Raw genomic sequence first — 26,061 nt, 5'->3', positions numbered from 1 at the left:
CAAATATTAAATGTTCCATATTTTTTCCTTATACGTTTGCTTCATACTTTCAGCACTACATTAATATCAGCTTGTTAGACATTAGTAAAAGCAGGTGATATGCTTTTCAGAAATAAAAAAAAATCTAAAACTCAAAATCTATCTTTAAACATTCACCTCCTACGCTTTGCAGGTGGCTGTAAAAGGCTTATTGTTCGCTTTTCTTTATGGAGAGCAGCAGCTGTGGCCAGTAGGTATAAACCAGGACAATGGATTCCAATGGTGAAACGTTTTCACAACAGAGAAAATGATCAAAATGTCCACAGAAATGGTCAAACCACTGCTGCAGCATAAACAACTCACTGTTCATTTGTGTGCTCATTATGTATGCTCTTAAAGGTGATAGCTTTGCCAAAATATGGCTAAATACAGTGGAGTTTTCTTCAAAGTTGATATGGTTAAACAAAACTAGCAATGTAAAGTATGATAACAACAAACTTCCACTGATATACTGGATCTAATGTGTTGAGGATGTGGGATCACCATTTAGCTGGTGAATAATCACCCATTGGTAAGAGTAATCATTCCCTGCTATCAGACAGTCATGCTGGGCACTCTGCTCTGCAAGTTTAGAGGCCAAAGTTGGAACTGCATGTCAGGCAATGCAAGCAAGCCCAGAAAAACGTGTTGCCTTATATACAGTCAAAAAATATATAAAGGTATCAAAAGTAAAGCCACAGAAAAAGACGTATGCACATGATGGGCACAGGTAGAGAGAAGACAATCTTATGCATTGGATGAACAGCTTTCATATCAGTTGGCTGCTTAAGAACATCCTTGCAGACAAACATTTACCTAATAAACCACTCAGTCAACTAGCCAGCCACTTAAACAGTTACAGCTGAATAATGATAATCATTCAATACAGGTATGTGGGTATCCTGTGAGCCTGCTATGCATATGCATTATACATCTTTCATCTATATCAAAGGCGACATAAGCAACATGATGAATACTGTAAAAAATATATATCAAGTGCAACTTAAACTGTGTAAATAATGAAGAATAAAGTGGAGCAGGACCTTACTAACCGAGCATTTTTTGTTCAAATTAAAACTGAAACACCACACTATCACCATAGGCACCGGTAATCCAGTAATCCATAAAGAATTATTTTTTTCCCTTTTAGAAGTCAATACCTCTGGCCTCTTTCATGCCAAGGATCAATGTTCACTTGATCACCCTTTCCCCTACACACATACACACACACACACACACACACACACACACACACACACACACACACACACACACACACACACACACACACACAATATACTACTTTTAATGGAGGGAAAATGCAAGTGTGAAATGCAGCAAACACCACATGTGCAATATGAAGTTTTCCTTTTTAAAAAAATGTAATAAGAAAAGCTAAAAATAATTGAATGAACATGTCGGGGGGCCCCTCATCATCACCCACCACTCGGCTGTGACTGTCCCTTTAAGAAAATGCACTTGCAGCCATTTTCTGCTCTTTGTGTGGGGTGGATTAGCACTGGGTAGGTACTGGGCGAAACTAGAGCATCAATCGGCACTGAAGGCGAGGAGAAAAAAAAACTGAGCAAACGTCGGATCGCCGTCGCAGACCCGCGACACTGTCCGCCCGTCACTGTGTACCGCCGGACGGACATGCAATTTACAGGTATGTGGCAAATGTAGCGGCGGATGGAGCCGCAGCGTTAAAGATGAACGGGGCTGGTGATGTGCGCTGGGTAGTGATGATGGCTGGAGACTGGAGAGAGCTGTTTTTTTTCTCCTCCTCCTCCTCCTTCTTTCCTCCGTGCATAGTGCATCCTCCCCGTTACTTATCATTCCTTGCACAAACAAGATAACAGTTTGATCACCGTTGCTGAGAAATCGCCCTCCGTGAACCCGGATTTGAGCGTCCCCGGTTTTCGCGGATTATTCTGACACATGAATGGGATCCCCCGTTAGCTTACATCGGCGTCGTAGCTCACACAGAGATGGGTGGGGTGAGGAGAGGGTGCCTGTGTAGCAAGTGCACTGATGAATGATGGATCACGTAAAAGCTAAACGATTTAACGAATTGATAACAGGTTTCTCGCCGAGCGGAGAGGAGAGATGTCCAGCTACGATAAAGAGAAGAGCGAATTTGATGCTTCAGCCGGCTCGATTTCACTCTCTTTCATCATTTTTTTTCTCCCCCCTCTCTTCTGTATCGCCCCCTTGATCCCTCCGGCCAGCAGGCCACAGCATGTAAGTGCGAGCAGGCGAGATGAGGAGCGTTATATAGCGGTTTCAACAGCATTCATAGCGGCACACGCGCACAGGCCTGTCACTGATGTTACAGATGACAGGTTCACCCACTTCCGTTCAGGCTAAATGTCTAAACACTGCTGTGTGGATATATGCTGAACTCTCCTTTTGAACACCACCACCCCCCCTTCTCAGGTTTTGTGATCATCATCCGTCCGTTCTGTGTGTGTGTGTGAGTAGACATTTATCTGCCACTGTTGCAGACTCACTGACTTGTGAATCTGTATGCCAGCCCCTCACCACATGCAGTGATGTAATGATAGGCTGCTGCAAACTGCCTGACCTGTGCAAAATGAAAAATCACCACATTTCTATAATATTTCTGTAGAGATTATAGATTGCTTATGACACTCAGCTCTGAGGTCGTTTCCCTCAGTGACATCACTATTATTTGGTGTTAAAAGATAAGTCAGTTTATTGAGTTGATCAGTAGGAAAGGTTTTGCTGCTTACTATTTTGAGGATTTTGAACTGTTATAGATAGATGAAGAGTCACTTGTTCCAGCTTCTCAAATGTGAGGATTTGCTCCTTTCTCTGTTTTATATCATTGTGAGTAGAATATATTTGGGTTTTAGACTGTTTTTGGACAAAACAAGCAATCTGAAGACGCCATCTTGGGCTCTGAGGCATTGTGACTGACAATTTGCTTTAATTATTCAAACAAAATCAACAGATTCATTGATAGTAGGAATAACCAGTTTCATTCCTGGTAATATATCTTAAAGGGGTACTCCAGCAATTAAGTATTGTACCCTCATAAGTTATATCCTACATTTCCCCTAATGCAACTGGATAGCATCTTTCATCAGGCCTCCTAAATGCCAACTTCTTTTAAACCACCATGCCTCCAAACTGTAACACAGGCTCTCTAACCCCCAAGCTCAAGCCAGAGTCACCCAGATGACATCATTAGGGTTACAATTAAAGGTAAAGTGGTCTTCAGATGTAAAATCTGCTTCATATATGGCTATTGGAAACTGTCTGTGTTGGAGCTTTGTTCTGTAGTGATACGTTGTACTATATTACAAGTATTGTTATAACTGTTCCCTGCAAACCTGACAACGTGATCATGAGCAGCTGTTAGCGGCTGGTATTGTGGTTATGTTATGTTTTTGCTTTTTTTTTAGCTGAGTACATTGAGAGACAAAGCCAGACAGACAATGACAAATGCCTGTAGAAAGAAACAACCAATGAAGCAAACAGCCAAAGAAAAAGGAAGTTGAGTTAACAAACACAGAGAAATGACTGTATGGTAAACAAAGAACATTTGTAATGTCAAAATCAACACATTTTCATTAGTTTGACAGTATTTGCTACCATAAATGCCATAAATCTATAAAAGAAATGATTAGAAAATGTAATATCTAACAAATAAAAAGGCCGGTGATGTTAGTTTAGGCTTTGTTTACCCTCTAACCTCCACTCTTCCTTTCTACCTGTCAGGCTTGGTCATGTGAGCCAGGCTTGTGTTCTTTTTTTCTCCACATTGCATATTCATGTGACGTCCATTGTTGTTGGTCTAAAAAGGAAAGCATGACATCATGGGGATCATGAGACGACAGCAGTTTTGGTCTCTGAAATGACAATCAGCCCGTCAAATACCTCAGCCGGCCAGCGCGCTGTGCCACGATGACACGCTGTAGACCGCGCAGATGCTGCTGGAACAGACATTTAACTACTAGTGTGTTGACTGTCAGTGTTGTAAAAGGATCATGTGTGTGTGTTTGTGCACACGTCTAATGCACAAATATCCTTGTTTTCCACGCTGATCGGATCAGATGTTATTGTGAGTGAGGATGGATATGTATTTCAAAGGTAGCCTTAGGGGGAGATCCCATAGAGTGGTGTGACCCTGGACTTGACACACTTTCTCTCACTCATTGTGTCTTTCTCTCAGGCAAGATGCACTACACAAATGCTTAGAAACACATAAATGCCATTATTATCTTTTACAAATGATGTATCATATGTTTCAAAGCCTCTTTCAGCTATTTTTATCACTCTATTTGTTACTGTTTTGTTTCTGTTACTCTATTTCTGTTCTCTTTTTTTTTTTCGGTGATATTTGAAGCACTTCCTCAGCACCCCTGCATCCTACCTCTATCGTTTAGTGCTGTCATGAGATGTGACCCATGATCTTGATGTATAGTAACTTCAGTCATAATGTCAGGTCGTGCCACAGGGCATTTTGCCATGCATATCATTAATGATACGGCTTCTTCTTACACAAGCATTGATGTTCTGTGTTTTGGGAGTCCTACTGTGGCATTTCTAAAGAGAGCCGTTGTCTTGCGCAGGCTCACGTTGTCGTTCCGGTGTGATACAGGCCTACAGCTAGGTTACTAAGTGTCCAGAAGGGAATGAAGGGGCCCTTTTCTATGTAAAGATGCGCACACACACAGAGACAGACACACCAACTGTTGAGCAGAGTCTGGTATAGGGTGGGAAAGTTTATTCAGCCAACCCGGGCTTCAGACTGCGCCTGTATTCCCAAGCACAGATGGGAGTTTAGTAGCACTGAGCATGTTTGTCTGCTCGACAAAACCCCTTGAAGTAAGCTGCGTGTTTCATTCTCTATAAGCTGAACAGTTAAAAATAACCGTTGCGTTCAACCAAGTCTTCAAAGAGTCAGGGTATGTGTGAATACAGGTTGTAAAGTGCAAAAAGTGTCATCTTCAAGGCAACACAATCTTTTTTTTTTTTTTTTTGAACTTCTTTTACTCAAACATGAGGGAAAAAACTTGTTTCTGACGTTTAATTTTAAGTCTTCATCACTGCACACCAACATTATTACAAATCTGCAGGTTATTGTAAATTTTCATTTCATACTTACTGTAGAGCAACATCATTTAATCTTCATTATTCCATAGACCAGTGAGAAATAAGGTCACCCATCATCAACTATAACATTTTAAAATTGATTTAAAAATTTTTAGGTATATCAGTTATACAGATAATTGTGGGAAAAAAGAATATTGATTTGACACTTCAGACAAAGATACATTTTCTTGAATATCGTCAGTGTATCTGCTTGGATGGACTATTTCTTCCATATAATAAGGAAGGTCAACTAAGGGACCTTGCACTCAGTATGATTACCCAAGTGTCATTAGTGTAAGTTTGAGGACTGAGTCATTTTGCTGATTTCAGGCTTGAAGCTGGTGTTTTACATCATGCAGCTATGACTCCTGTCACTATATGTGACAGGAAACTCCACCCTCCTCTTTTTCACTTTGTTTGTGATCATATTAATACGCTTTCACATGTGATCTGCAGCAATGTATCTCAGTGTATTTATGATGTAGGCCAAATGTGTTGTAATTAATGTTGTACATTGCTGGCTGCAAGCAGACTTTGTTATAGATCATGTGTTTGGTCGTGTGTGTGTCCTGGTGTCCTTGTGTGTCCGTGTGTGTATCTGTCCACAGCTAGTCTTGCATACTACTGGACCCGTTAGCCTAATATTTTTTGTGCACATTTATGACTGTATGCACAAAGACCTCTTGTGGTTGCCGTGATTCACATTTGTTAAAAAACCTATCTTATAATGTGTGTCAGACCACCGTCGACTGCTGACTCCTCACTCCTCTTAAACAGCTGGTAGGTGCCGCAAATGGTCGACAACTGCAGCAAAATGCATTTCCGGCAATCAGCTAAAAACATGTTTGTTGCAGGCCGCATTTCGTCGGGGCTCAAAAACTGACATCCATAGAAGAGTTTGGTCTCATCTTGAACCGGAGCATCTGCAGATTAGGCTAATTCCATATGTTATGATCCACTGAAGTTAGGCACAATATGAGATTAATAAATCCCCGTTTTTGTTAGTTTTGTTGCCGTCTTGATTGTAAGGAAGCCGGGAGTGACATTTAATGAGATTCAACCTTTCTTTGTTTGTAGAGGAGAGAGGGAGGAAGGGAAGAGTTTCATTTTCTCTGGTGTGTTACAACAACATTTTCTAAATAAATGAGCGTCTTTAAATTGAGAAGTTTCGTCCCGTTTATTTTTACCTCATTAAATTTATACAGTTACGCGAACCCAGGAGGCCATTACACTATTCTATGCATTTTAAAGAAAACTGAGACTAATCTGCACTTTATTGAGTGCACTCCTCTAGTTGTAATAGTGATCAATTTGAAAATGTTATGCTTGGTCAAGATTAGCACTAATGTTTAGATCAGATTTGGAGACAGGTGGAGACAACATAATCTTAAATTGAAGGTTCATAATGAGATTTCTCACACATGCTGCTGTTTTGACATTTAGACGTTCTAACCGTGGCTTGAGTGTAGAAGCATTATGTTTGGAAGTATCTCAGTTCATAAATGTACAAATTAAAACCTGCGTGACTATATATATATATATATATATATATATATATATATGATCCTATAACATGACCGTATTCATATTACCCAAAATGATTGCAACCATTTACAATTTCACAGTGTGATTCAAGACTGTGCCTTGTGTTATTGGAAGCTTACTGTCTACTGTTGGCAAGGAGAAGAGAGACGACCACGTTTAGTTTTATCTGCCTCTTTTCTCCTCTGTGTTTGGCCTCTGGCCTCCTCAGCTCAGTGTGCTCTCTCTGGCTGTGAATATTAAGCTGATTATTGGCCCTGTCAGCCTTGTCTGCCAGGTCAGACGTAAAACACACATTTCTGAGAGGCACATGATATACGGGTGGGCACGTATACGCTGCTTTGGCTGGGCTGGTGTTTTATAATGAGCAAGAGGGATCTTCGGGGGCTGTAGAGTTTCGAGAGGGTCTAGTAATTTTTTCTAACGACAGATCCCATGTATTATCATATTGATAGTTTTGGATTTTTTTTTAGCTGCATGCATAAGGCGTGTTCATATTATACCACCCAATATTTTTAATTTATAATAAAATACAACTTTTTCCTCATCAGATTTTGTCTTTGCCAGTGGGTCCACTGCCTTTTCTAGATAGCACATTTTGTATTTGTCAAATGTCATTCATTTTCAGACTGTTCTTCAACTTTCAGGTCAATGAGATTTCTAGGTCTTGGTATTTCAAGAATTACACACTTCAAATATGCCTCTAGTCAAATGAAGAGGGTGAAAAGGAAACCGTGAGGGGCCTCTACCCTTCACTTCCCCTGAACGTTAGTCTGGTATTGAAATAGGAGAGGATACAGGTGCAGGGTGAACACAGACATACAGCACCGCACAGCCAAAACAGGGTTTTGTAAGAGGAAATGAAGTTGTGGAGACAAGTCAAGAAGTCAAGACAATATCTGGTGTTTTTCTTTCTGAGTATATTGCAGTATTGTTGCATAATCTGAGAAGAGCATGTATTTGAATTGCACTGTCACCTTCCTTATTCATTAAATCTAATGATTCTGCATCCTCTCAACTTTTTTGTCAGTGCCCCCCACATCCCTGTCAGATTAACGCAAGTACCCCCTTCGACACCACCCAACATGTTCAAAATGTGTTTTTTTGAACTCATTTCAAACTGCATATTTAACTATCGATGATGGTCAATGAGATGGTCAGTTTGTTTAAGTCTGCATTCGTACTACTACCACTTGGAGTGGCAAAAGCAGGAGATTTCAACCATTTATCTATTACTTTGCTATCTTTTTCAACCGTTTATCTATTACTTTTATCTATTTCAGCTATTTACTTCCTATATAAGCTATTTATGTGTTACTTTTAGCTATTTTAACTGTACTTTTAGCTAACCATTACCAACGATTTTCTTGTTACTTTTAGCTATTTTAACCATTTATCTGTTACTTTTAGCTAACTATTTCAGCTATTTACTTCCTATATAAGCTATTTATATGTTACTTTTAGCTAACTATTTTAACTGTACTTTTAGCTAACCATTACCAACGATTTTCTTGTTACTTTTAGCTATTTTAACCATTTATCTGTTATTTTTAGCTAACTATTTCAGCTATTTACTTCCTATATAAGCTATTTATGTGTTACTTTTAGCTAACTATTTTAACCGTACTTTTAGCTAACCATTACCAACGATTTTCTTGTTACTTTTAGCTATTTTAACCGTTTATCTGTCACTTTTAGCTAACTACTTCAACGATTTAACCATTATTTTTAGCCATATATTTAGCTGTTTATCCATTGCTTTTAGCTGTCTATTTAAACTGTTTTCCATTACTTTTATTTCAACGGTTATCCATTACTTTTAGCTGTCTAGTCTAAACAATAGAATAGAATGAATTAGTTATTATCTATTTGGCTAAAATATGGCAAAAAATGGCTAAAATAGATAGCTATTTATCTATTTTAGCCATTTCTACATTACTATTAGCCAAACGTCTCAGCTTCTCTGCTTGCTTGCTTTTCACACATTCTTTGTTGCAACATCTGGTGTTCCGGTGATATGGCTGACTCAGTTCAGTCAGGATATACACATATATATTTTTTGTATCAAATCATTATTTTTATTAAATCAAATCTACTCTGCAGTCTTTCCACGTACCCCCCCCCCCCCCCCCCCGACAACTGCAGAGGCACCTCCTGGGGTACAAGCCTGGATTTGAGTTGCTCGTCTAAAGAAAATCCAGTTCCATTTAGCATCTTCTGAATTGTTGTAACGGAGCTTCTTCTGCCTCCTTATTTCATATCGTTGCTCTCTTTTTCTCTCTTTCTGTCAGACTGGGGTGTAGTGTGAGTGAGGCTTTTTTACCATGACGACCCACGTGACCCTGGAGGATGCCCTGTCCAATGTGGACCTGCTGGAGGAGCTGCCCCTCCCAGACCAGCAGCCATGCATTGAACCCCCTCCCTCCTCTATTATGTACCAGGTACACACTCACACGCACTGTCACCACCATCCACCATCATCCCCACTTATTCAAGCATTTTCAATGTACCCCTTTCACTCCTCTCTCCCTCTTTCTGCAGGCCAATTTTGACACCAACTTTGAAGACAGGAATGCATTTGTGACCGGCATCGCCCGTTATATAGAGCAAGCTACAGTCCACTCCAGCATGGTGAGACCTGTGTTCCAGTTTCAAAACTCGCACGCCATGGCTTGTCATGATATTGATTCTTGCATCTGTTTGGATGCATATATTTTTTTATAGCTGATTTTTATTAGTCGCTCTTAGTTTCTCTTTCAGTGAACACAAAGACGACTGTGGGAAGGAGCCTCAGACACTTAAAGATAGCCTTGTTTTGTGTGAATTGATAATCTTGTGGGTCCTTTGTTAGAATTTGGCTAGGCCTATTGCAGCACACACACACACGCAAACCCCCCCACACACAACCCACACACACAGACACAACCCACACTAACTCACACACCAACTCACACACTGGTGAATCAGACAGGCAATGCACCGCTAAACCTCTTTCCCCTGATGGTGAATGAATGGAGAGTGTGATTTGACTGGCAAATAGGGGAAGTGGTGCTTAATTTAACCTTATTTAATCAGGAAGTTCCATTGAGGTTGAAGCCAGTCTATTTGAGGACACTCTTCTTTAGCTGGAGTGATGGAGGAATCTGTCTCACCTACTTATGAATGGAAGAAATGTTCCCCTGCTAGAATATTTATCAAGCCACATTCATTCAGGAATATGTTACTCATCTGAGATGTCGGGTATATTTTGTGTTGTCTAATGTCTTATTAAGCCCTGAATCTGTGTAGAAAAGTGTACTAAAAGGTTATCAGACACGTCAAACATATAACTGAATACATGAATAAATAATATTGTTAGTTAAATAATTCAAATGGAGTGTAAAAATAAAGCTGTATATTTTTTCCCTTCCCCACCAATTTAATTATTTAAGAAAAAATAATATTTACTGATTTTTTTCCTTGTCTGATAAATTTTACTTCATTTTGTCTATTTTAGGGCTCCATATTTACTTAATTGCAGTGGAAATGTACACGTACATGGAATAAAAATGCTGCGTTCACCTAAGGCTTATGTCAGTTGAAGAAATTGGCTATAACTGTGTTTTTAACAATGAATTATGTCTTTGTCCCCTTTTGGTAGAATGAGATGCTGGAGGAAGGACATGAGTATGCTGTGATGCTTTATACCTGGAGAAGCTGCTCCAGAGCCATTCCCCAGGTATCACACAAACACACACTTGTATTTAATAAAATACTTTGTCTTTCTTTTTATTGCATCCCCTGGTTGAATTTTGCTTTCTATTTCATCTTTGTTTAGCAAAATCAGATTCTATGATGAATATAGGAGATAATAATAAACCACTTTCACTGGAAATTTCTCTGTAAAATGTAAATGCTCGAAGTTCAGTTAAAGTTCTCACAAAACGTCTATCAGCTGTCACGTTCAGCCCACAAGTTCCTCGTAATCTGGCATCCTGTTGGGGGAGTGAAAACACATAGAAACCTCATGGACCCATATGCTGAAACCATGACAGATAGTATGAAATGTGGGTGTTTGGTTGCCAGCTGTGACGTTTTTCGGCCACAGAACATGTAGCTTAGCTGTTAGCACTCTGCCTCTCTGCGTTTATTTGTTCATGACTAGCTCATGTGAATCAAAAATCTCCCCGGTTTAAAAACATTTAGAGTCTGAATCTAGTCACTGCATTGGTACTCATCAACATGTCTCTAATATCAACATACTGTAATTACTGTTGATGGTAATTGGTAATCCTGGTGTGTTTCAGCATCAGTAACCTGGAATGATGCTCCTTGATTGCGCATACAAAAATTTCCCCAAATTGGACAAGTGCAGCCTGTAGATATGAGGGAAATATATAGTGAGAGAGATGAATAGCTTTCATCAAAACATCCATACATTTCTGTCCATACCTGCAAAAGAACTCTGCTGCTGCATGAAATAAATGAACTAAACATACTGTACTGTTGCTGCAATATCAAGCTGTATGATGGCACCCTCTTGTGTTTGCTAGGTGAAATGCAATGAACAGCCCAACAGAGTGGAGATCTATGAGAAAACTGTTGAGGTGCTAGAACCTGAAGTGACCAAGCTCATGAAGTTCATGTACTTCCAGGTAAGACATCTGCTTTATAAATTAAGATTGGTTGAACCGCAGCAGTCGTAAGTGACGGAGTGGGTGTGTAGACTGCCTTTGTACAGGCTCTTGACAGGAGGTATCCATCCCTGTTCCATACATCTAAGTCAAGAGGCTTAGACAACACTTAAATTTGTGCCCATCCAAGGGTATACATCTGCGTGTAGGTATTTATAATTTCATACAAATGCATTGTGTGTTAAGGATCTTGATTTCTTTGTCTTTCCAGCGTAAAGCTATTGAACGTTTCTGCAGTGAAGTGAAGCGTCTGTGCCACGCCGAGAGAAGGAAAGACTTTGTATCCGAGGCCTATCTGCTCACTCTGGGCAAATTTATCAACATGTTTGCTGTACTGGACGAACTGAAGAACATGAAGTGTAGCGTCAAGAATGATCACTCTGCCTATAAAAGGTAGTGTACCCTAAATAAATCCAATCTGTGTTTTTGTTTTTTTGGTTTTTTTTTCTCTGAAGAGCCAAGTTAAAATTTCACTCTTCATCTGCCTCCAGGGCAGCTCAGTTCCTGAGGAAGATGGCCGACCCTCAATCCATCCAGGAGTCCCAGAATCTCTCCATGTTTTTAGCCAACCACAACAGGATCACTCAGGTTTGTGTGCTCACTGTACACTGTCCTTATTGTATGAGGTATAAAGACAGGCGTAAAAGTCTCTTTTTCTAACAGCCATTTTAGTCACTGTGAATCGTTCGCACCCAGCAACTCACTTGTATAATTTAAGTCATTAAACAAAAGATCGTGAAACAAAATTATACTCATTTTCAATTTCCCTGTGATCACACACCGGACAAATTCCACTTTATTGTTTCAAAGCAGCTAATCAACCCGTTTCAATATGAAATGGCAGAATACCAGCTCTGATTTAACCACAAATTGACTTTTTTTCTTTGGTAAGTTGTAGTAAATATAATTTTCAGTGAAAGAATCATATTTAATTTCAGCTTAGGTTTAGACATGAGATCTCTCGCTATGGTAACGTTTAAACATGCCTTCAAAATAAGACACACCACAAAAACAAATATAAAGTGCATGAAAAATTCTCGACATAACGCTGAATCAATGGGAGCCCTGAGCTTGTTTCTCTGCAAAGAGACGGTCCCATCTAGGGGTAATGGGAGACAATGACACCTAAAGTGTGTTGCTTATGTCCAGTCTACTCCGTAATTTTGTTTTGGTCGCTGTCACTGCAGAAAACCCCGCTTCACACAGATAGGATGTTGGAAATGGCAACAGGATTTTCAGTGCTGTTGTGGCATCTCAGGGTATTCTGTTGTGACTTTAATCCAGCCAGTCATTTTTCAAAATAAAAGATCATTCAGACTTGGATAATAAATAAAACGGAATGTAAGTTATTTATTCTTTCTGTGCGGCCCGGTACCAAATGACCTATGGACCGGTACTGGTCCGTGGCCCGGGGGTTGGGGACCACTGGGATATTATATTATATAAGAATTACTGTTTAGCTGAATGTGACCTGTTGTCTCATCTCTGTGTCTGTGTAGTGCCTGCACCAACAGTTGGAGGTGATTCCTGGGTACGAGGAACTTTTGGCAGACATCGTCAACATCTGTGTCGACTATTATGAGAACAAGATGTATTTGACACCCAGTGAGAAACACATGCTGCTCAAGGTACACACGTGTGACATTTTTACCTGTTGCCAACCTGTAGCAGTCAACTGTCAAACATCTCATTGTTTCTTTTGCTGATGTAAAACAACTCTCTCTCTCTCTATGTGTGTGTGTCAGGTGATGGGGTTCGGTCTGTACCTGATGGATGGGAACGTGAGTAATATCTACAAACTTGACGCCAAAAAGAGGATCAACCTGAGCAAGATTGACAAGTTCTTCAAAGTAAGGCTTTTTCCTTTGCAGCGTCTCTTTTATCCAGAGTTGTGTTTGTGTACGTGACCAGAGGAGTGAGTCTTTCATTCCTGTGTTTTTCAGCTTCAAGTGGTGCCACTATTTGGAGACATGCAGATTGAGTTGTCACGCTACATTGAGACGAGTGCTCACTACGAAGAAAATAAGTCCAAGTAAGAGAACTTGACAAGCCATTAATATACATACTGCTCTCCATCACTAGCCTATCAAGAGCAGCCTTGTCACAGTTCTAGTTATCAACCACCACGCCATCTGCTCCCACCTCCTAACCCTCCATCTTCTCCATTTTGTGTGCAGGTGGACGTGCACCCAGAGCAGCATCTCACCACAGTACAACCTGTGTGAGCAGATGGTTCAGATCAGGGAGGACCACATCCGTTTCATCTCTGAGCTGGCGCGCTACAGCAACAGTGAGGTGGTGACGGGCTCGGGCCTGGACAGCCAGAAGTCAGACGAGGAGTATAGAGAGCTTTTTGACCTGGCGCTGAGGGGTCTGCAGCTGCTGTCCAAGTGGAGCACGCATGTCATGGAAGTTGTGAGTAAAGCGAGGGATTGATTGTGTTTGTGCAAGGGAAAACGTTTGTGCAGCGAATCGATATGTGTGGGTTCATAGAGGTATCAAAAGTTGTGCTGTTTTGCCATTGATCGTTGTAGCCTTGATCTATTTATAGCTTTCTCTTTGTCCCTTTCAGTACTCATGGAAGCTGGTCCATCCCACGGATAAATTCTGTAACAAGGACTGTCCAGGCACAGCGGAGGAGTATGAACGAGCCACACGTTACAATTACACCAGTGAGGAGAAGTTTGCCCTGGTGGAGGTCATTGCCATGATCAAAGGGCTGCAGGTAAAACACTGGTGACCGTGACAAGTGTTGAAATGTGCATTTTGAAAATATGAGTAGCACTACAAATGTTGATCGATGGAGATATAGAATTATATCAAACATGGAAAATTGTGCACAAAACAGTTCTGATATCATCCATTGACGCTTCGCATACAGTCCTAGAGACTACAGTGTTGATGATGGTGCTGTGCAATCTACTGTGTAGGTTCTGATGGGCCGAATGGAGTCAGTGTTTAACCAGGCCATCAGGAACACCATCTACGCAGCGCTGCAGGACTTTGCCCAGATGACCCTTAGGGAGCCTCTACGCCAGGCTGTACGCAAGAAGAAGAACGTCCTCATTAGGTAGACACACTTGTATAATCCAGTCAAAAGTACATTAAACTTGACTGCATGGTGTTCTCTTGTGTAGATCTACTGTATAATCCCTTTTTCTTTTTCTGTAGTGTTCTCCAGGCCATTCGAAAGACCGTCTGTGACTGGGAGGGGGCAAGAGAACCTCCAAATGACCCCTGTCTGAGGGGAGAGAAGGACCCTAAAGGTGGTTTTGATATCAAGGTGCCCCGCAGAGCTGTAGGACCCTCCAGCACACAGGTAAGACATGGAAGAAATCTTAGGAAATGAATCCAAAATGCAAACAAAATGCTTCAGTACAAACTTGAATTTTACTATCCCAAAATAATGTTCTGCACACTCGCACTGTTTTATTTTATGTGTGCCTGTGTGGGTCACATCAATGACAAATATCCATTGTCTCACGACAGATAATAAAGTCGCTCCGATTCAGGTTCTCCCCTGTGATTACACAAATTAGTATGCATTTACAAGAATTGCAATACTGTTTCAAATAATACTTATCATTTGGCATGCATTGTGTGAGCAGAGTGAGTTATAGAGCACGGTGTAACCAGGCAACATTCCCATAGTTACAGTAGGTCATGAAGGCACCAGGGCAGATTAGAGAAAGAATGGATTAGGATATAAGAGAATGAATCAAACTGTTATGTGTATCAATTTTGGCAGATGATGAATAGTTTCTCTCTGAACTGCCTGCTCTTGAGCTAATTTTTTTTAGCTATATATTTGGAGGCTTTTTGAGGAAGTGTTTTATTCAGATTAGAAATCATGCATTTCTTTTCCTCCCATAACAGTGCTAATTCAATCTCCATGCTACATGCAAAATATAATCAGAAGATTACAGTCATTTTTAATAATGTGCTTGCAAAATTATTAATAATGGTTTATCACATTGAGTGTGTGCTTATGTCTTCCCTCTACAACCTGCTGTAAGGAATAAGAGCTTTTTCCCTCTTCGTCTTCTTACCTTTGTGTTCTCCCTGCAGCTGTACATGGTGCGCACCATGCTGGAGTCATTGATAGCGGACAAGAGTGGCTCTAAGAAGACCCTGCGCAGCAGTCTGGATGGACCCATAGTGGTGGCCATAGAAGACTTCCACAAACAATCCTTCTTCTTCACACACCTGCTCAACTTCAGCGGTGAGGAGACCCTTTCCGAATAGATTGATGAACTAACATGACAAAAAAAAAACTGAATGACTCTTAACGATTGGTTGCCAGATGATGATAGATTCATGTTGGAGCTCCTCTTAAAAAATATGTCTGTAGATATGTTTTAGTTTATTAGGATCCTCGTTAGCCATTACGATAGGCAACAGCTACTCTTCCTAGGGTCCACATTGAATATGTGTTTCCTTTGTTCTAATCCCTTCCTTCTCTGATTCATTCCAATTTCCAGAGGCCCTGCAGCAGTGCTGTGATCTGTCCCAACTGTGGTTTAGAGAGTTTTTCCTGGAGCTGACCATGGGTCGCAGAATCCAGTTCCCCATCGAGATGTCCATGCCCTGGATCCTCACCGATCACATCCTGGAGACCAAGGAGCCCTCCATGATGGAGTGAGACACATTCCTTTGACAAGCCGGATTGTGTTTGTGCCTTGAGTAAACCGATAGTATTGTAATACTGTTCTCCCTCCCCCAGGTATGTGCTGTATCCTCTAGACTTGTACAATGACAGTGGCTACTACGCTCTCACCAAGTTCAAGAAACAGTTCCTTTATGATGAAATCGAGGCTGAGGTAATGTTTAATGGCCATCACCTGAATCTTGTCATTTAAAAAATCAAATGCATTGATTTTACCTGTGTTTCTCCATAACAGTACATTCATAATATGCTCTTTGTTTGCAGGTAAACCTCTGCTTTGATCAGTTTGTCTACAAGTTAGCAGATCAGATATTTGCCTACTACAAAGCAATGGCTGGAAGGTAGGAGAAGTAACTTATTCTTTATACGTTTGCAGTTATTGGCACATACATCTTCTAAATCACATGCCTTGTTTTCTATAGTGTCCTCCTAGATAAGCGCTTCAGAGCAGAGTGTAAAAACTATGGTGTAATCATCCCGTACCCTCCATCAAACCGCTACGAGACGCTGCTCAAACAGAGACACGTACAGGTACTGGAAAAATGAAAGCACTTCAGGCAAATGGCAGTTTGATTTCATCTAGGTTTCATTCTGTCTGTTCTATTTCTCATATGTAACAACACAGACTGACATGGCATCATTTTGTCCCACACTTTACAAGTTTTTTCTGGTATATTGTATTTCTTAACCGCTCCTCTTCTGTCTTGCAGCTGTTAGGTCGCTCTATTGACCTGAACCGTCTGATCACCCAGAGGATCTCTGCAGCGATGTACAAGTCTCTGGACCATGCCATCAGCCGCTTTGAGAGCGAGGACCTCACCTCCATAGTGGTAAGATCGCAACAAATATGATGATGCACTTATGAAGCTGAGCTCTCTCCCTCACACCCTCTAACCAACTCTGCGTTCAAATCAACACGCTACTTGTGTATATCCTCTTGACAGGAGTTGGAGTGGCTGCTGGAGATCAACAGACTCACCCACCGGCTCCTGTCCAAACACATGACCCTGGACAGCTTTGACGCCATGTTCCGCGAAGCCAATCACAATGTCTCTGCTCCCTATGGAAGAATCACGCTCCATGTCTTCTGGGAGCTCAACTTCGATTTCCTCCCCAACTACTGCTACAATGGGTCCACAAACCGGTTAGTTTGTCGGAGTATGTTTGGAGAGATACTTTTTCATAGCCTATTTTTCTTGTTGTTGGTTTTTTTAACTTTTTTTTTCTCTCTTCAGCTTTGTACGTACAGCCATTCCCTTCACCCAGGAGCCTCAAAGAGACAAGCCAGCCAATGTGCAGCCTTACTACCTGTATGGGTCCAAGGTACGGTGCAATTGAAGACTTGTTTTTGATATAAGGAGATTCTATGAAAAGCTTGTAACAGTATTTGGGAAACCCCTCTTCCTACTGCTTCATATTCACGCTGTTTCTATTCCTTTCTTCTCAGCCTCTGAACATCGCCTACTCCCACATATACAGCTCCTACAGAAACTTTGTTGGCCCGCCTCACTTCAAGACCATCTGCCGTCTCCTTGGTTACCAAGGCATTGCTGTAGTGATGGAGGAGCTGCTCAAGATTGTCAAGAGCCTGGTATTTATCCTCATTTTCCATTGCATTCCTTAAAAACATGTTCCCTGTCTTCAGTGTGCTGGATTCTTACAGTTCAATTTTTCATTTCATCTTTGTGCCCTCTCTTCCTCTTCCCTGCTGTGTTCTATTTATTTCCCTCGTCACTTTCCAGTTACAGGGCACCATACTGCAGTATGTCAAAACACTGATAGAAGTCATGCCCAAAATCTGCCGCCTACCGCGCCATGAGTACGGCTCCCCAGGTGAGTTCATAGTCCCCAATGTCACAATGAATCAAGTGCCTGTTGGGTTATATTTTTAGCATTTGTACTGCAACTGGTTTCCATGCAATTTAAGTGGAAATCTGTAATGTTAAAATAATCTATCATTATTACATGCATTTGTAAGGAAGAGTGTAGTAAAATACTGAAAATGGTTGAATATGCTGTCTTACTGAAACATGTTGATTGGATGTGATTTTAGCATTAAACAGAAAGTATGAATAACTATGTTTGTAAAAAAAATTTTTTAAAATAGCAATTAAAGCTATATACTTACGACCAGGGTCAGAAACTGACGGCTACTGACAGATTATATAATGTGTGTGAAATGAACAGGGAGGGCAAGAGAAGCAGATAATAAGTAGGACAGCGCTTTTATGCATTTCAGCTTGCATGTCATTATTTCAAGTTTAATCTACATGATGTAGATAAAGCAGGTTATAATTAGAAGACAATCCAATATACAGCTTAAAAGTGAAACTGAAAAAATGTATATATTAGAGCAGTGAGCTACATCTCAACTCATTACATAAAGCTACCTTTCTCTCCATAAATCATACCCACTTGTCATTTGTCACTTCTGAATTATTCTCTTTTATGTTATTTACAGCCCGACAGCTTGTTTCAATGAGAAATAGGTCAGAATGAGAGAGCAGTAGATGATTTTTCTTTGTGTTTTAACCTTCTTTCTTTACTGCACACTAAAGTTCTTTTGGGAATCTTAGTTAAATATATGATTGAAATATGCAGAATATTGGAGAAATTATTTTCTCTTTGCCTTTTTTCTCTTCTCCTCTTTAAAAAAAAAAAAAAATTTAGTTATTATTACACTGAACAAAATCAACATCAAAATGACATTGCTGACAAAAATAGGAATGAAAAAAAAAACAAATTAAAAAAGAAAAATATACCTTTGATACATTTCTTTTCTCCTCTTTTACTGTACTGTTGATGATACACTTTGATGAAAATGCATCATTGAAAATTTTAACAGAATGAATATAACATGGTTCACTCTGTTCTATATTTATATTAAGTTGGAATCTCTTGGATAGATTCATATCACATGCAGGGATAAAGGTGTCTAAAGTGCATACATAATATTATCATCCTTGCATACATACACATATGTACTCACACACAAGCACGTAAATGAATGCACACAAATCTAGATCCTGAGTCAGATAAATGGTAACACACAGTTAGGTCTTTTTATTTCATCATTTGATAAATTCAACTGCATGACGTTCCAGTCCCATTTTTATACCACTGCAGTCCTCCTCGTGGCTCACTTATGTAGTGTTTCCTGCTCAGACTACTATCTCTCTGGGTGCAGTCACGGCTTGGAATTTGCACATTACTGGATGAAGATTTAGCTATAACTTGGAGCAGCAGTAAAAATGTTTGCAGCAGCAGACAAAAACGCTGACAACATATAAACCGCTACATCAACAAGAATCAAACAGCCAGTACTGTAAAACAGTTACAGTGTAAAACAGGGGTATAAATGAGCCAGTGGGAGAAATGGCACCTCTGCTGTAATGAAAAACAAGGTTGGGATAAGTGGGAATATATAAAGAAAACAAATAGAGTAGACTTTACTACTTTACTTCAATAAATTAACCCTGAAAAAGGCTTTAAAATTCAGATCAGGCTTATAAAAGTGTCCCTTTAAAACATAAAAGATGCCTTCCTTTTCTACTTAATCTTAATTGTGTCTTTTTGCACTCCCTGACCTGCCTCCATGCATTTTGGCTGGAGCTGTGTGTACAGATTAGAGGCCAGTCAGATGGGATATCCCTATGAGAAGGGTTTAGTAATCTGTAGATTACTGATGTTCTGTACGCTGAGTTCTGTACCTGGCTTACTGCCTGTGATCTTACTATCAGCAGTTAGTGATCCTCCCGTCCTCTGCTGTGAGGGCCTGATGCTCTGACCAAATGTGGGTCAGGGCTGCCTCACAGACCCGCTGACGACATTCTGATTCATCCTGGTGGCGATAGATTATCAAAGACATAATGACATTAATGAGGTATTAGTGGACACTTACTGTACTGCTTGGCTGTACATTTGACTGTTGGAATAAAAAGGTGTTTCAGTAATTTTGTCTGAGAATAAAAGCGGCGGCGTCTAAACAAAATGTGGAATACAGTAAGATTGACAGCCGTATTTTGCCGTTTATCTCACTCCAGGTATCCTGGAGTTCTTCCACCATCAGCTCAAGGATATCATTGAGTATGCTGAGCTGAAGACAGATGTCTTCCAGAGCTTAAGGGAAGTGGGAAACGCTATCCTCTTCTGCCTGCTAATCGAGCAAGCTCTGGTAAGAAAATTCTCCCGCTAGAGTCCATTTACCCTCAAATTGTTATATAATTATACCCTTGCCCCTATCTTCCTCTTCTTTCTTTGTTGTTTTGACAGCTTGTGTTTATTTCTGTACCTTCTTGCCATATTAGTTGTCTCCCCTTATTCTGCTGCTCTCCTCAATCAATTTCTCCTGTGGTCCCGGAGCACTCTCAGTGAACGGGACGGCTAATGCTTAGCTGTCTTGACTGTCATGTTTTTGTGTGGGTGACCAGTAACCTGGGAGCCTGAAGGTTTCTGCCCAGTCTTAAGATGTTGATTCGCTTCTTAGATCAAACATCACAGGCAGAAACTTGTCAGGCCCCCAGGTCCGAGTGCCCCAGTGTGTTTGATCTTTGATGTTTTTTTTTTTTTTTTCTGAAACACAACTCTATTTTTCATTACACGCTGGCATCTACCACAGGTGGTAAGGATTTAGGTCTTGTTCATTGGTATCAAAATAACAGAGACTGAATGTTTTTGTTTTATTTCTCCCTTTTTCTCTCTTGTTGGTTTGGGCTGCTGTGTTTCTGTTTCCTGTTCTTCATCATATTAATGTGGCACACACAGTTTCACCTCCAATCAGCCATGGAAGCATTACAGTGTCATCATTTATTTTTCAAAGAATGAATACCCTAGTGAAAAAAATCACATTTGGAAAAATAAATATATTTGACACTTAATCAAGACAATTTAAGTTAAAAAAAAAATACATTTGGCTTCTGTATTATAGCATTCAAATGTCCTTATCTTGTAAAGAAGAGGTGACAGTACATTTCTGGTTGGTTGTTGGTACAGTCTTGTGCTTAACTCTGCACTTCTGCCTCCATACTCTGTTCTGGTTCTGGGCGTTTGTAATGCCTGTCTACCTAACACTTCTCAACTGTCACTCTTTCTACCATTCCTGTCTGACCGCACTGACCTGTATGTGTATGTATGTGTGACGGATGTTTGTGTGTATATTGGTTTGGACGTTCTGTAGACGTGTACGTGTGTCTTGCTTTCACCATTGCATGGTTCTTCTTTTCTCATTCATCACCCTTTTTAGCCGAGGTTTCAAGATGCTGCTTCTCCGCATTTAGTTTGATCTGTTGCTTGTTGTCTTGACTAACAATCACCATGACAACAGCATATCTACGTAAGCTGCACGCTAACAGTTGTCTCAATTTCACATAGCTAAAATACCTTTCACGTGCTGACAGTTTACCCAGACGGATGAAAGTTTATTACGACGGTTGTAAATTTGACCTCTTGCTGCTAAACCAGATTAGATGGGATGTTGTACTTACAGTGTGACAAAATATAATCCACCTAATATTAGCCTGTCATTATGGCTTGATAAACATAGCCTCGTGACACATTCATTCATATAATCATCTTATCTCCTTCTCTGCATAAGCTAGAGATAGTGTTAGCTAATCCATCAGAGTGCTTCTTTACTATCGAGCAACTCTCAGTTTTCTTATTACCTCAGTCATTTAAAATATGCTTTAAGAGTTATAGTTCATAGTTGTAGAACAACTCAGTGAAAACCTAAGCAGGAAGTATTGGACGTGCTCTTCAAATCATCATCACCTCATGGCTAACTGCATGCTCTGTAAGGATGTCTATAAAGCAACGTGGGTGATATGCGCTTGATTAAAATGACCCAATCTTGTGTTGTGCTTCAATATAGTCACAGGAGGAAGTGTGTGACCTGCTTCATGCCGCCCCCTTCCAGAACATTCTGCCCAGAGTCTACATCAAAGGTATAAAAAAAAAAGGATCAGAAACAATAAATCAAAAGCAGATGGTTAAAAAATGTACTCACGGTTGAGAATTTGAGAAATTTGGGTGAGTAATTCCCACTGAAATGTGTTCAATCTGGATTGTATGTTCATGTATGTGATTATGTGATGTACAGAGGGAGAGCGTCTGGAGGTGAGGATGAAAAGGCTGGAAGCAAAGTACGCCCCGCTCCACCTTGTGCCTCTAATTGAGAGGTTGGGAACCCCACAGGTGAGTTTAACACCCCTCTGCCTTTAGGAAGCAAATAGACAAAAAAAATGTAGTCTGTTAGTTTGTCACAGGTCTGTTCTGTTGTATTTTATGTATATAATCCTTGAAGAAACTAAACTCATCATAATTTCTTTCTCACTATTTTAATACTTGTATATTTTGCACATCTACTTGCCAGCAAATTGCCATTGCCCGTGAGGGGGACCTGCTGACCAAAGAACGTCTGTGCTGCGGCCTTTCCATGTTTGAGGTCATCCTGACGCGCATCCGCAGTTTCCTGCAGGACGGCGTGTGGCGTGGGCCTCCGCCCACCAACGGTGTGATGCATGTTGACGAGTGTATGGAGTTCCACCGCCTGTGGAGTGCCATGCAGTTTGTCTACTGCATCCCCGTGGGCACACACGAGTTCACAGCAGAGTAAGTAACAGCAGAGTGGTGTATGCAGTCATTATATGACTGTAAGCAGTCATATCGTGCTGCCACTTATGATTACATGGCTCTACTGCCCTAGGAAAGCGGGAAAAAAAGTGGAGTTATGGCATGTTTTAGTAACCACACCTTGATTCAAGACAAATCATTAGCTTCTGATAAAAACACTACAGGGTATACTGCTGTACAATTAATTGTGTGTAATCTTGTCATGTTGTCTGGAGTATATTTGCAGGAAAATAGTTGATGAGAACATGCATTGATTATAAACTTGCACCTCACTTTAATGGAAACATAACTCACTTGTTGTATGTGCTTTGCCTTCTAGGCAGTGCTTTGGCGATGGGCTGAACTGGGCTGGCTGTGCCATCATTGTGCTGCTGGGACAGCAGCGTCGTTTCGACCTCTTTGACTTCTGCTACCACCTGCTCAAAGTCCAAAGACAGGATGGCAAAGATGAGATCATCAAAAATGTGGTGGGTACACAACATCCACTACATTCACTTACACGCACAAACAAACATTCAGATAGTATGTGACCTGTTTTTTCTGCAGTCATACGATTAAAATACACCCTTTCTTCATTTGTCTTCCTTGACAGCCCCTGAAGAAGATGGCCGACCGCATTAGGAAGTACCAGATCCTCAACAACGAGATCTTTGCCATCCTCAACAAGTACATGAAGGCCGTGGAGACAGACAGTTCCACCGTGGAGCACGTTCGCTGCTTCCAGCCTCCTATACACCAATCCCTGGCTACCACCTGTTGAAAAAGACCCTTCACACATAGTGCACACACACACTTACACACATTCCCCATAGCTGTGATACTAATTTCTGCCTCTTGCTGGTCTTTTAGAGGTAAAGGTTACCATGATGGCTCCTCAGTGGCTATAAGAATCTAAAGACAAATCCTCTCAAACTATTCCTTTATCTAAAAATGTGACTGTCTTTGAATTCTTGGAGCAGAGAAGTGGGCCAGACCAGAGGCGGAATTGTATATTCACACCTTTTCTTTCTTTTCACCCAGACTCATGCATGCCTTCTCTTACTCCTTCAACTGCACATCTGTGGATTGGATTACTGACACAATTGGCAAAAGAGTGTCTCTATCCTATAAACTGAAGCCCTATTTAGCTCCACTTGTTCGGAGGCACAGCTGTTCAACGTCATCAACGCCTGCAAACAAGTGCCGTGACGAAATCAAACCTAACAAAGAGTTCAAATGAAATACTGAATCCTTAAATACTGCAACATTAAATAACTAATTTTCTAAGTTACATAAAAATCTTTTAACTTGGTGCTCTAAGTGCTACTACAGCTACTAACCGTACTAGCATTGGACACCTGTGCTACCATCATGCCTGTCCTCTACTATGGCTCAAACCTGTTTATTGTGATACATTTAAATCTCTTCACTCATTTGTGTAATAATCTGGTCCGCCAATGTTGATGATACACCGTGTCTATCACGATGCATTTGAGTACGTCTTCATTACTTCTTCACTTCTTCTACGCCTGCTTGCTTTCAAAGGAATGAAGGTACATCGCTGTTTCGATTTACCTTAACCCACCACATCTGGTTTTCTTTCCTCCTGATGCATTTTTATTGGGTACCAGTTCCACTGTAAATTTCACTGTTGAACTAAGTGAAGTGTTGAGTGTTGTAATTGTTCTTGTTTTTAATTATTAATATTTTAATTTACACATCCTTGGTATACTTGCCTCTTCTACTGACTGGAAACCTCATCAACAGTTTTTTTTTTCTTTTGTCTGTTGGAAAGATTTTTATATTCTGTACATGAATACAGTGATATTATTTACAATTTGGAAAAGACACATGTTCTTCATCTGGGTAAATGTGTTTGCTTTTTCCAGAGTTGAAAAAAACAAAACAAAATGAAAAATTAAAGAAACAAGATTTAAAAAATACCTCTAGGTTGTATAAAGACAGTGCTGTACTAGATTAACCTGTTTTGAGTGTGAATGGGTGATGTTGGTCTGGCAGACCTATGAAATACTCTGCACATAAAGGAAAAAAAAAAAATCATGACTAAAGTGTCAGTTATAATTAAAGGGCAGTTTCCTAAGTATAGTCAGTATTTACTATTGTTGGAATTTTGCTTTAGATTTAGCAGTGTTATCAAAATATGCAAAAATGGTCCCTATTTTTTTCATATGAAGAAAAACAAATGAATTATTAAGCAGTAACTCTCCTCAAACAGCCCTGTGATCTTTTTCTGCTCCGTTTTGAATGAAGAAAGTTTCTTTTGTAATTCCAGTGTCTTTTTATCATATTTATTCAACTCCGACTTATTGTTCATTTAAAGGTTAATCTAGTAAAAATGAAGGTACCAATGTATCATCTCGAAACCTTAGCATGGCAAGTGTAATTTATTGTCATCAATGGCTCCATTTGTGACATGAGGCTTTGTTTATGATATTGTTGTACAAGTGACCATGTTTTGAAGTACAAAAAATGGAGAAAAGAATATAAAATGTACAACAATCGTCCTGCAAAGGATTTGAAATTATGTTGTATTTCCATGAAATAAAAAATGTTTAACTGAAAAAAATTGAAATTATATGTATGATGTTGGATGTACATAGATAACGTCATTAGCTGGGTAGGTTTGTTGTCTCGCCACCATTGAGGACACCAATGTCATGTCCTTGCTAATAGTTTTGGGGTTTGGGGTTTTGACGGGGTTCAATGGCACAAGCATTTATTACATATGTTTGTTAGGGGGTTTTGTATGAAGGCTCAGATATTTTTAGGTTAAATATCTTAAAGGTTATAGGCAAAAAAGAGATATATAGTATTGTCTACTAGAATAGCGTAGAACAATACTTAGACAACAGAGAGGCACATAGATAATATACTGTAATTGGACAGTTATTTTTTTCTTCAGATCCTCAGATCTATAAGGTCCAGCTGGTCCAACTTCATTCTTGTGAAATCACTTATGTAACAAGGTTTTGGTGAATCAATTCATTTTAGTACACTTGAGAGTTCACATATCAACAACATAAGAAATGTATGATCTATAAAAACTGGGGATTAGTTCCTATCCCTAATCTATTGTCACTTTCTGTGCATTTCAACTCAGAAAAGTTTAATTTCTGTGATTCTTATTTGATGCAAATCCTACATCTGGTAGGAGCACAGAAAGCATAACAGCCTACTTCCTGTTTAAAGAATAAACACTTTTTTAAACTCAGAGTTCTGTGATCAGTCTAAGTACCGCGCCTATCGCCCAGTTAAAACTAGGATTAGGCTCCACGCCCCCTGCGCAAGGTAAGAGGTTAGAAAATTTATGGGCGGTAGTATAAATGTACTTTATAATACAATAATCAATAGATTTACACATTACGAATCATGGATGTATAAAGAGAACCACGAATGCGAATTACGAATGGA

At 40.1% G+C, this 26,061-nt stretch overlaps 1 protein-coding gene across 2 annotated transcripts; it reads left to right on the top strand.

Moving 5' to 3' along the window:
• The first annotated feature begins 1,503 nt into the window (after positions 1-1,503).
• cyfip2 (cytoplasmic FMR1 interacting protein 2) lies at positions 1,504-25,861 on the top strand. Of its 2 annotated transcripts, none has more exons than XM_042418868.1 (30): positions 1,504-1,684; positions 8,973-9,122; positions 9,223-9,312; positions 10,322-10,399; positions 11,214-11,315; positions 11,566-11,747; positions 11,846-11,942; positions 12,854-12,982; positions 13,100-13,204; positions 13,298-13,386; positions 13,532-13,769; positions 13,927-14,079; positions 14,285-14,424; positions 14,526-14,673; positions 15,423-15,576; positions 15,836-15,992; positions 16,078-16,174; positions 16,285-16,361; positions 16,443-16,551; positions 16,731-16,850; positions 16,965-17,164; positions 17,256-17,343; positions 17,468-17,611; positions 17,763-17,853; positions 20,064-20,194; positions 21,890-21,962; positions 22,118-22,212; positions 22,391-22,629; positions 22,970-23,117; positions 23,243-25,861. In XM_042418868.1, the coding sequence occupies exons 2-30, from the start codon at positions 9,006-9,008 to the stop codon at positions 23,408-23,410; spliced, it is 3,759 nt and encodes a 1,252-aa protein (XP_042274802.1). In that variant the 5' UTR covers positions 1,504-1,684; positions 8,973-9,005; the 3' UTR covers positions 23,411-25,861. The 2 variants fall into 2 exon arrangements, with proteins under 2 accessions (XP_042274802.1, XP_042274803.1); XM_042418869.1 differs by lacking the exon at positions 1,504-1,684 and adding an exon at positions 2,238-2,259.
• Positions 25,862-26,061: the final 200 nt, after the last annotated feature.

The sequence above is a fragment of the Thunnus maccoyii genome, chromosome 8 (genome assembly GCF_910596095.1).
Source record: "Thunnus maccoyii chromosome 8, fThuMac1.1, whole genome shotgun sequence".
In the NCBI taxonomy this organism is placed as follows: Eukaryota; Metazoa; Chordata; class Actinopteri; order Scombriformes; family Scombridae; genus Thunnus; species Thunnus maccoyii.
This window is presented reverse-complemented; position numbering and strand designations above follow the sequence as displayed.

Excerpts from the sequence above, each read along its gene's own strand:
- cyfip2 (XM_042418868.1), top strand. The coding sequence starts at position 9,006 with ATGACGACCCACGTGACCCTGGAGGATGCCCTGTCCAATGTGGACCTG. Across the intron at positions 13,770-13,926 it reads GCACGCATGTCATGGAAGTT|TACTCATGGAAGCTGGTCCA; the intron begins GTGAGTAAAGCG and ends TGTCCCTTTCAG. Across the intron at positions 14,425-14,525 it reads AAGAAGAACGTCCTCATTAG|TGTTCTCCAGGCCATTCGAA; the intron begins GTAGACACACTT and ends CTTTTTCTGTAG.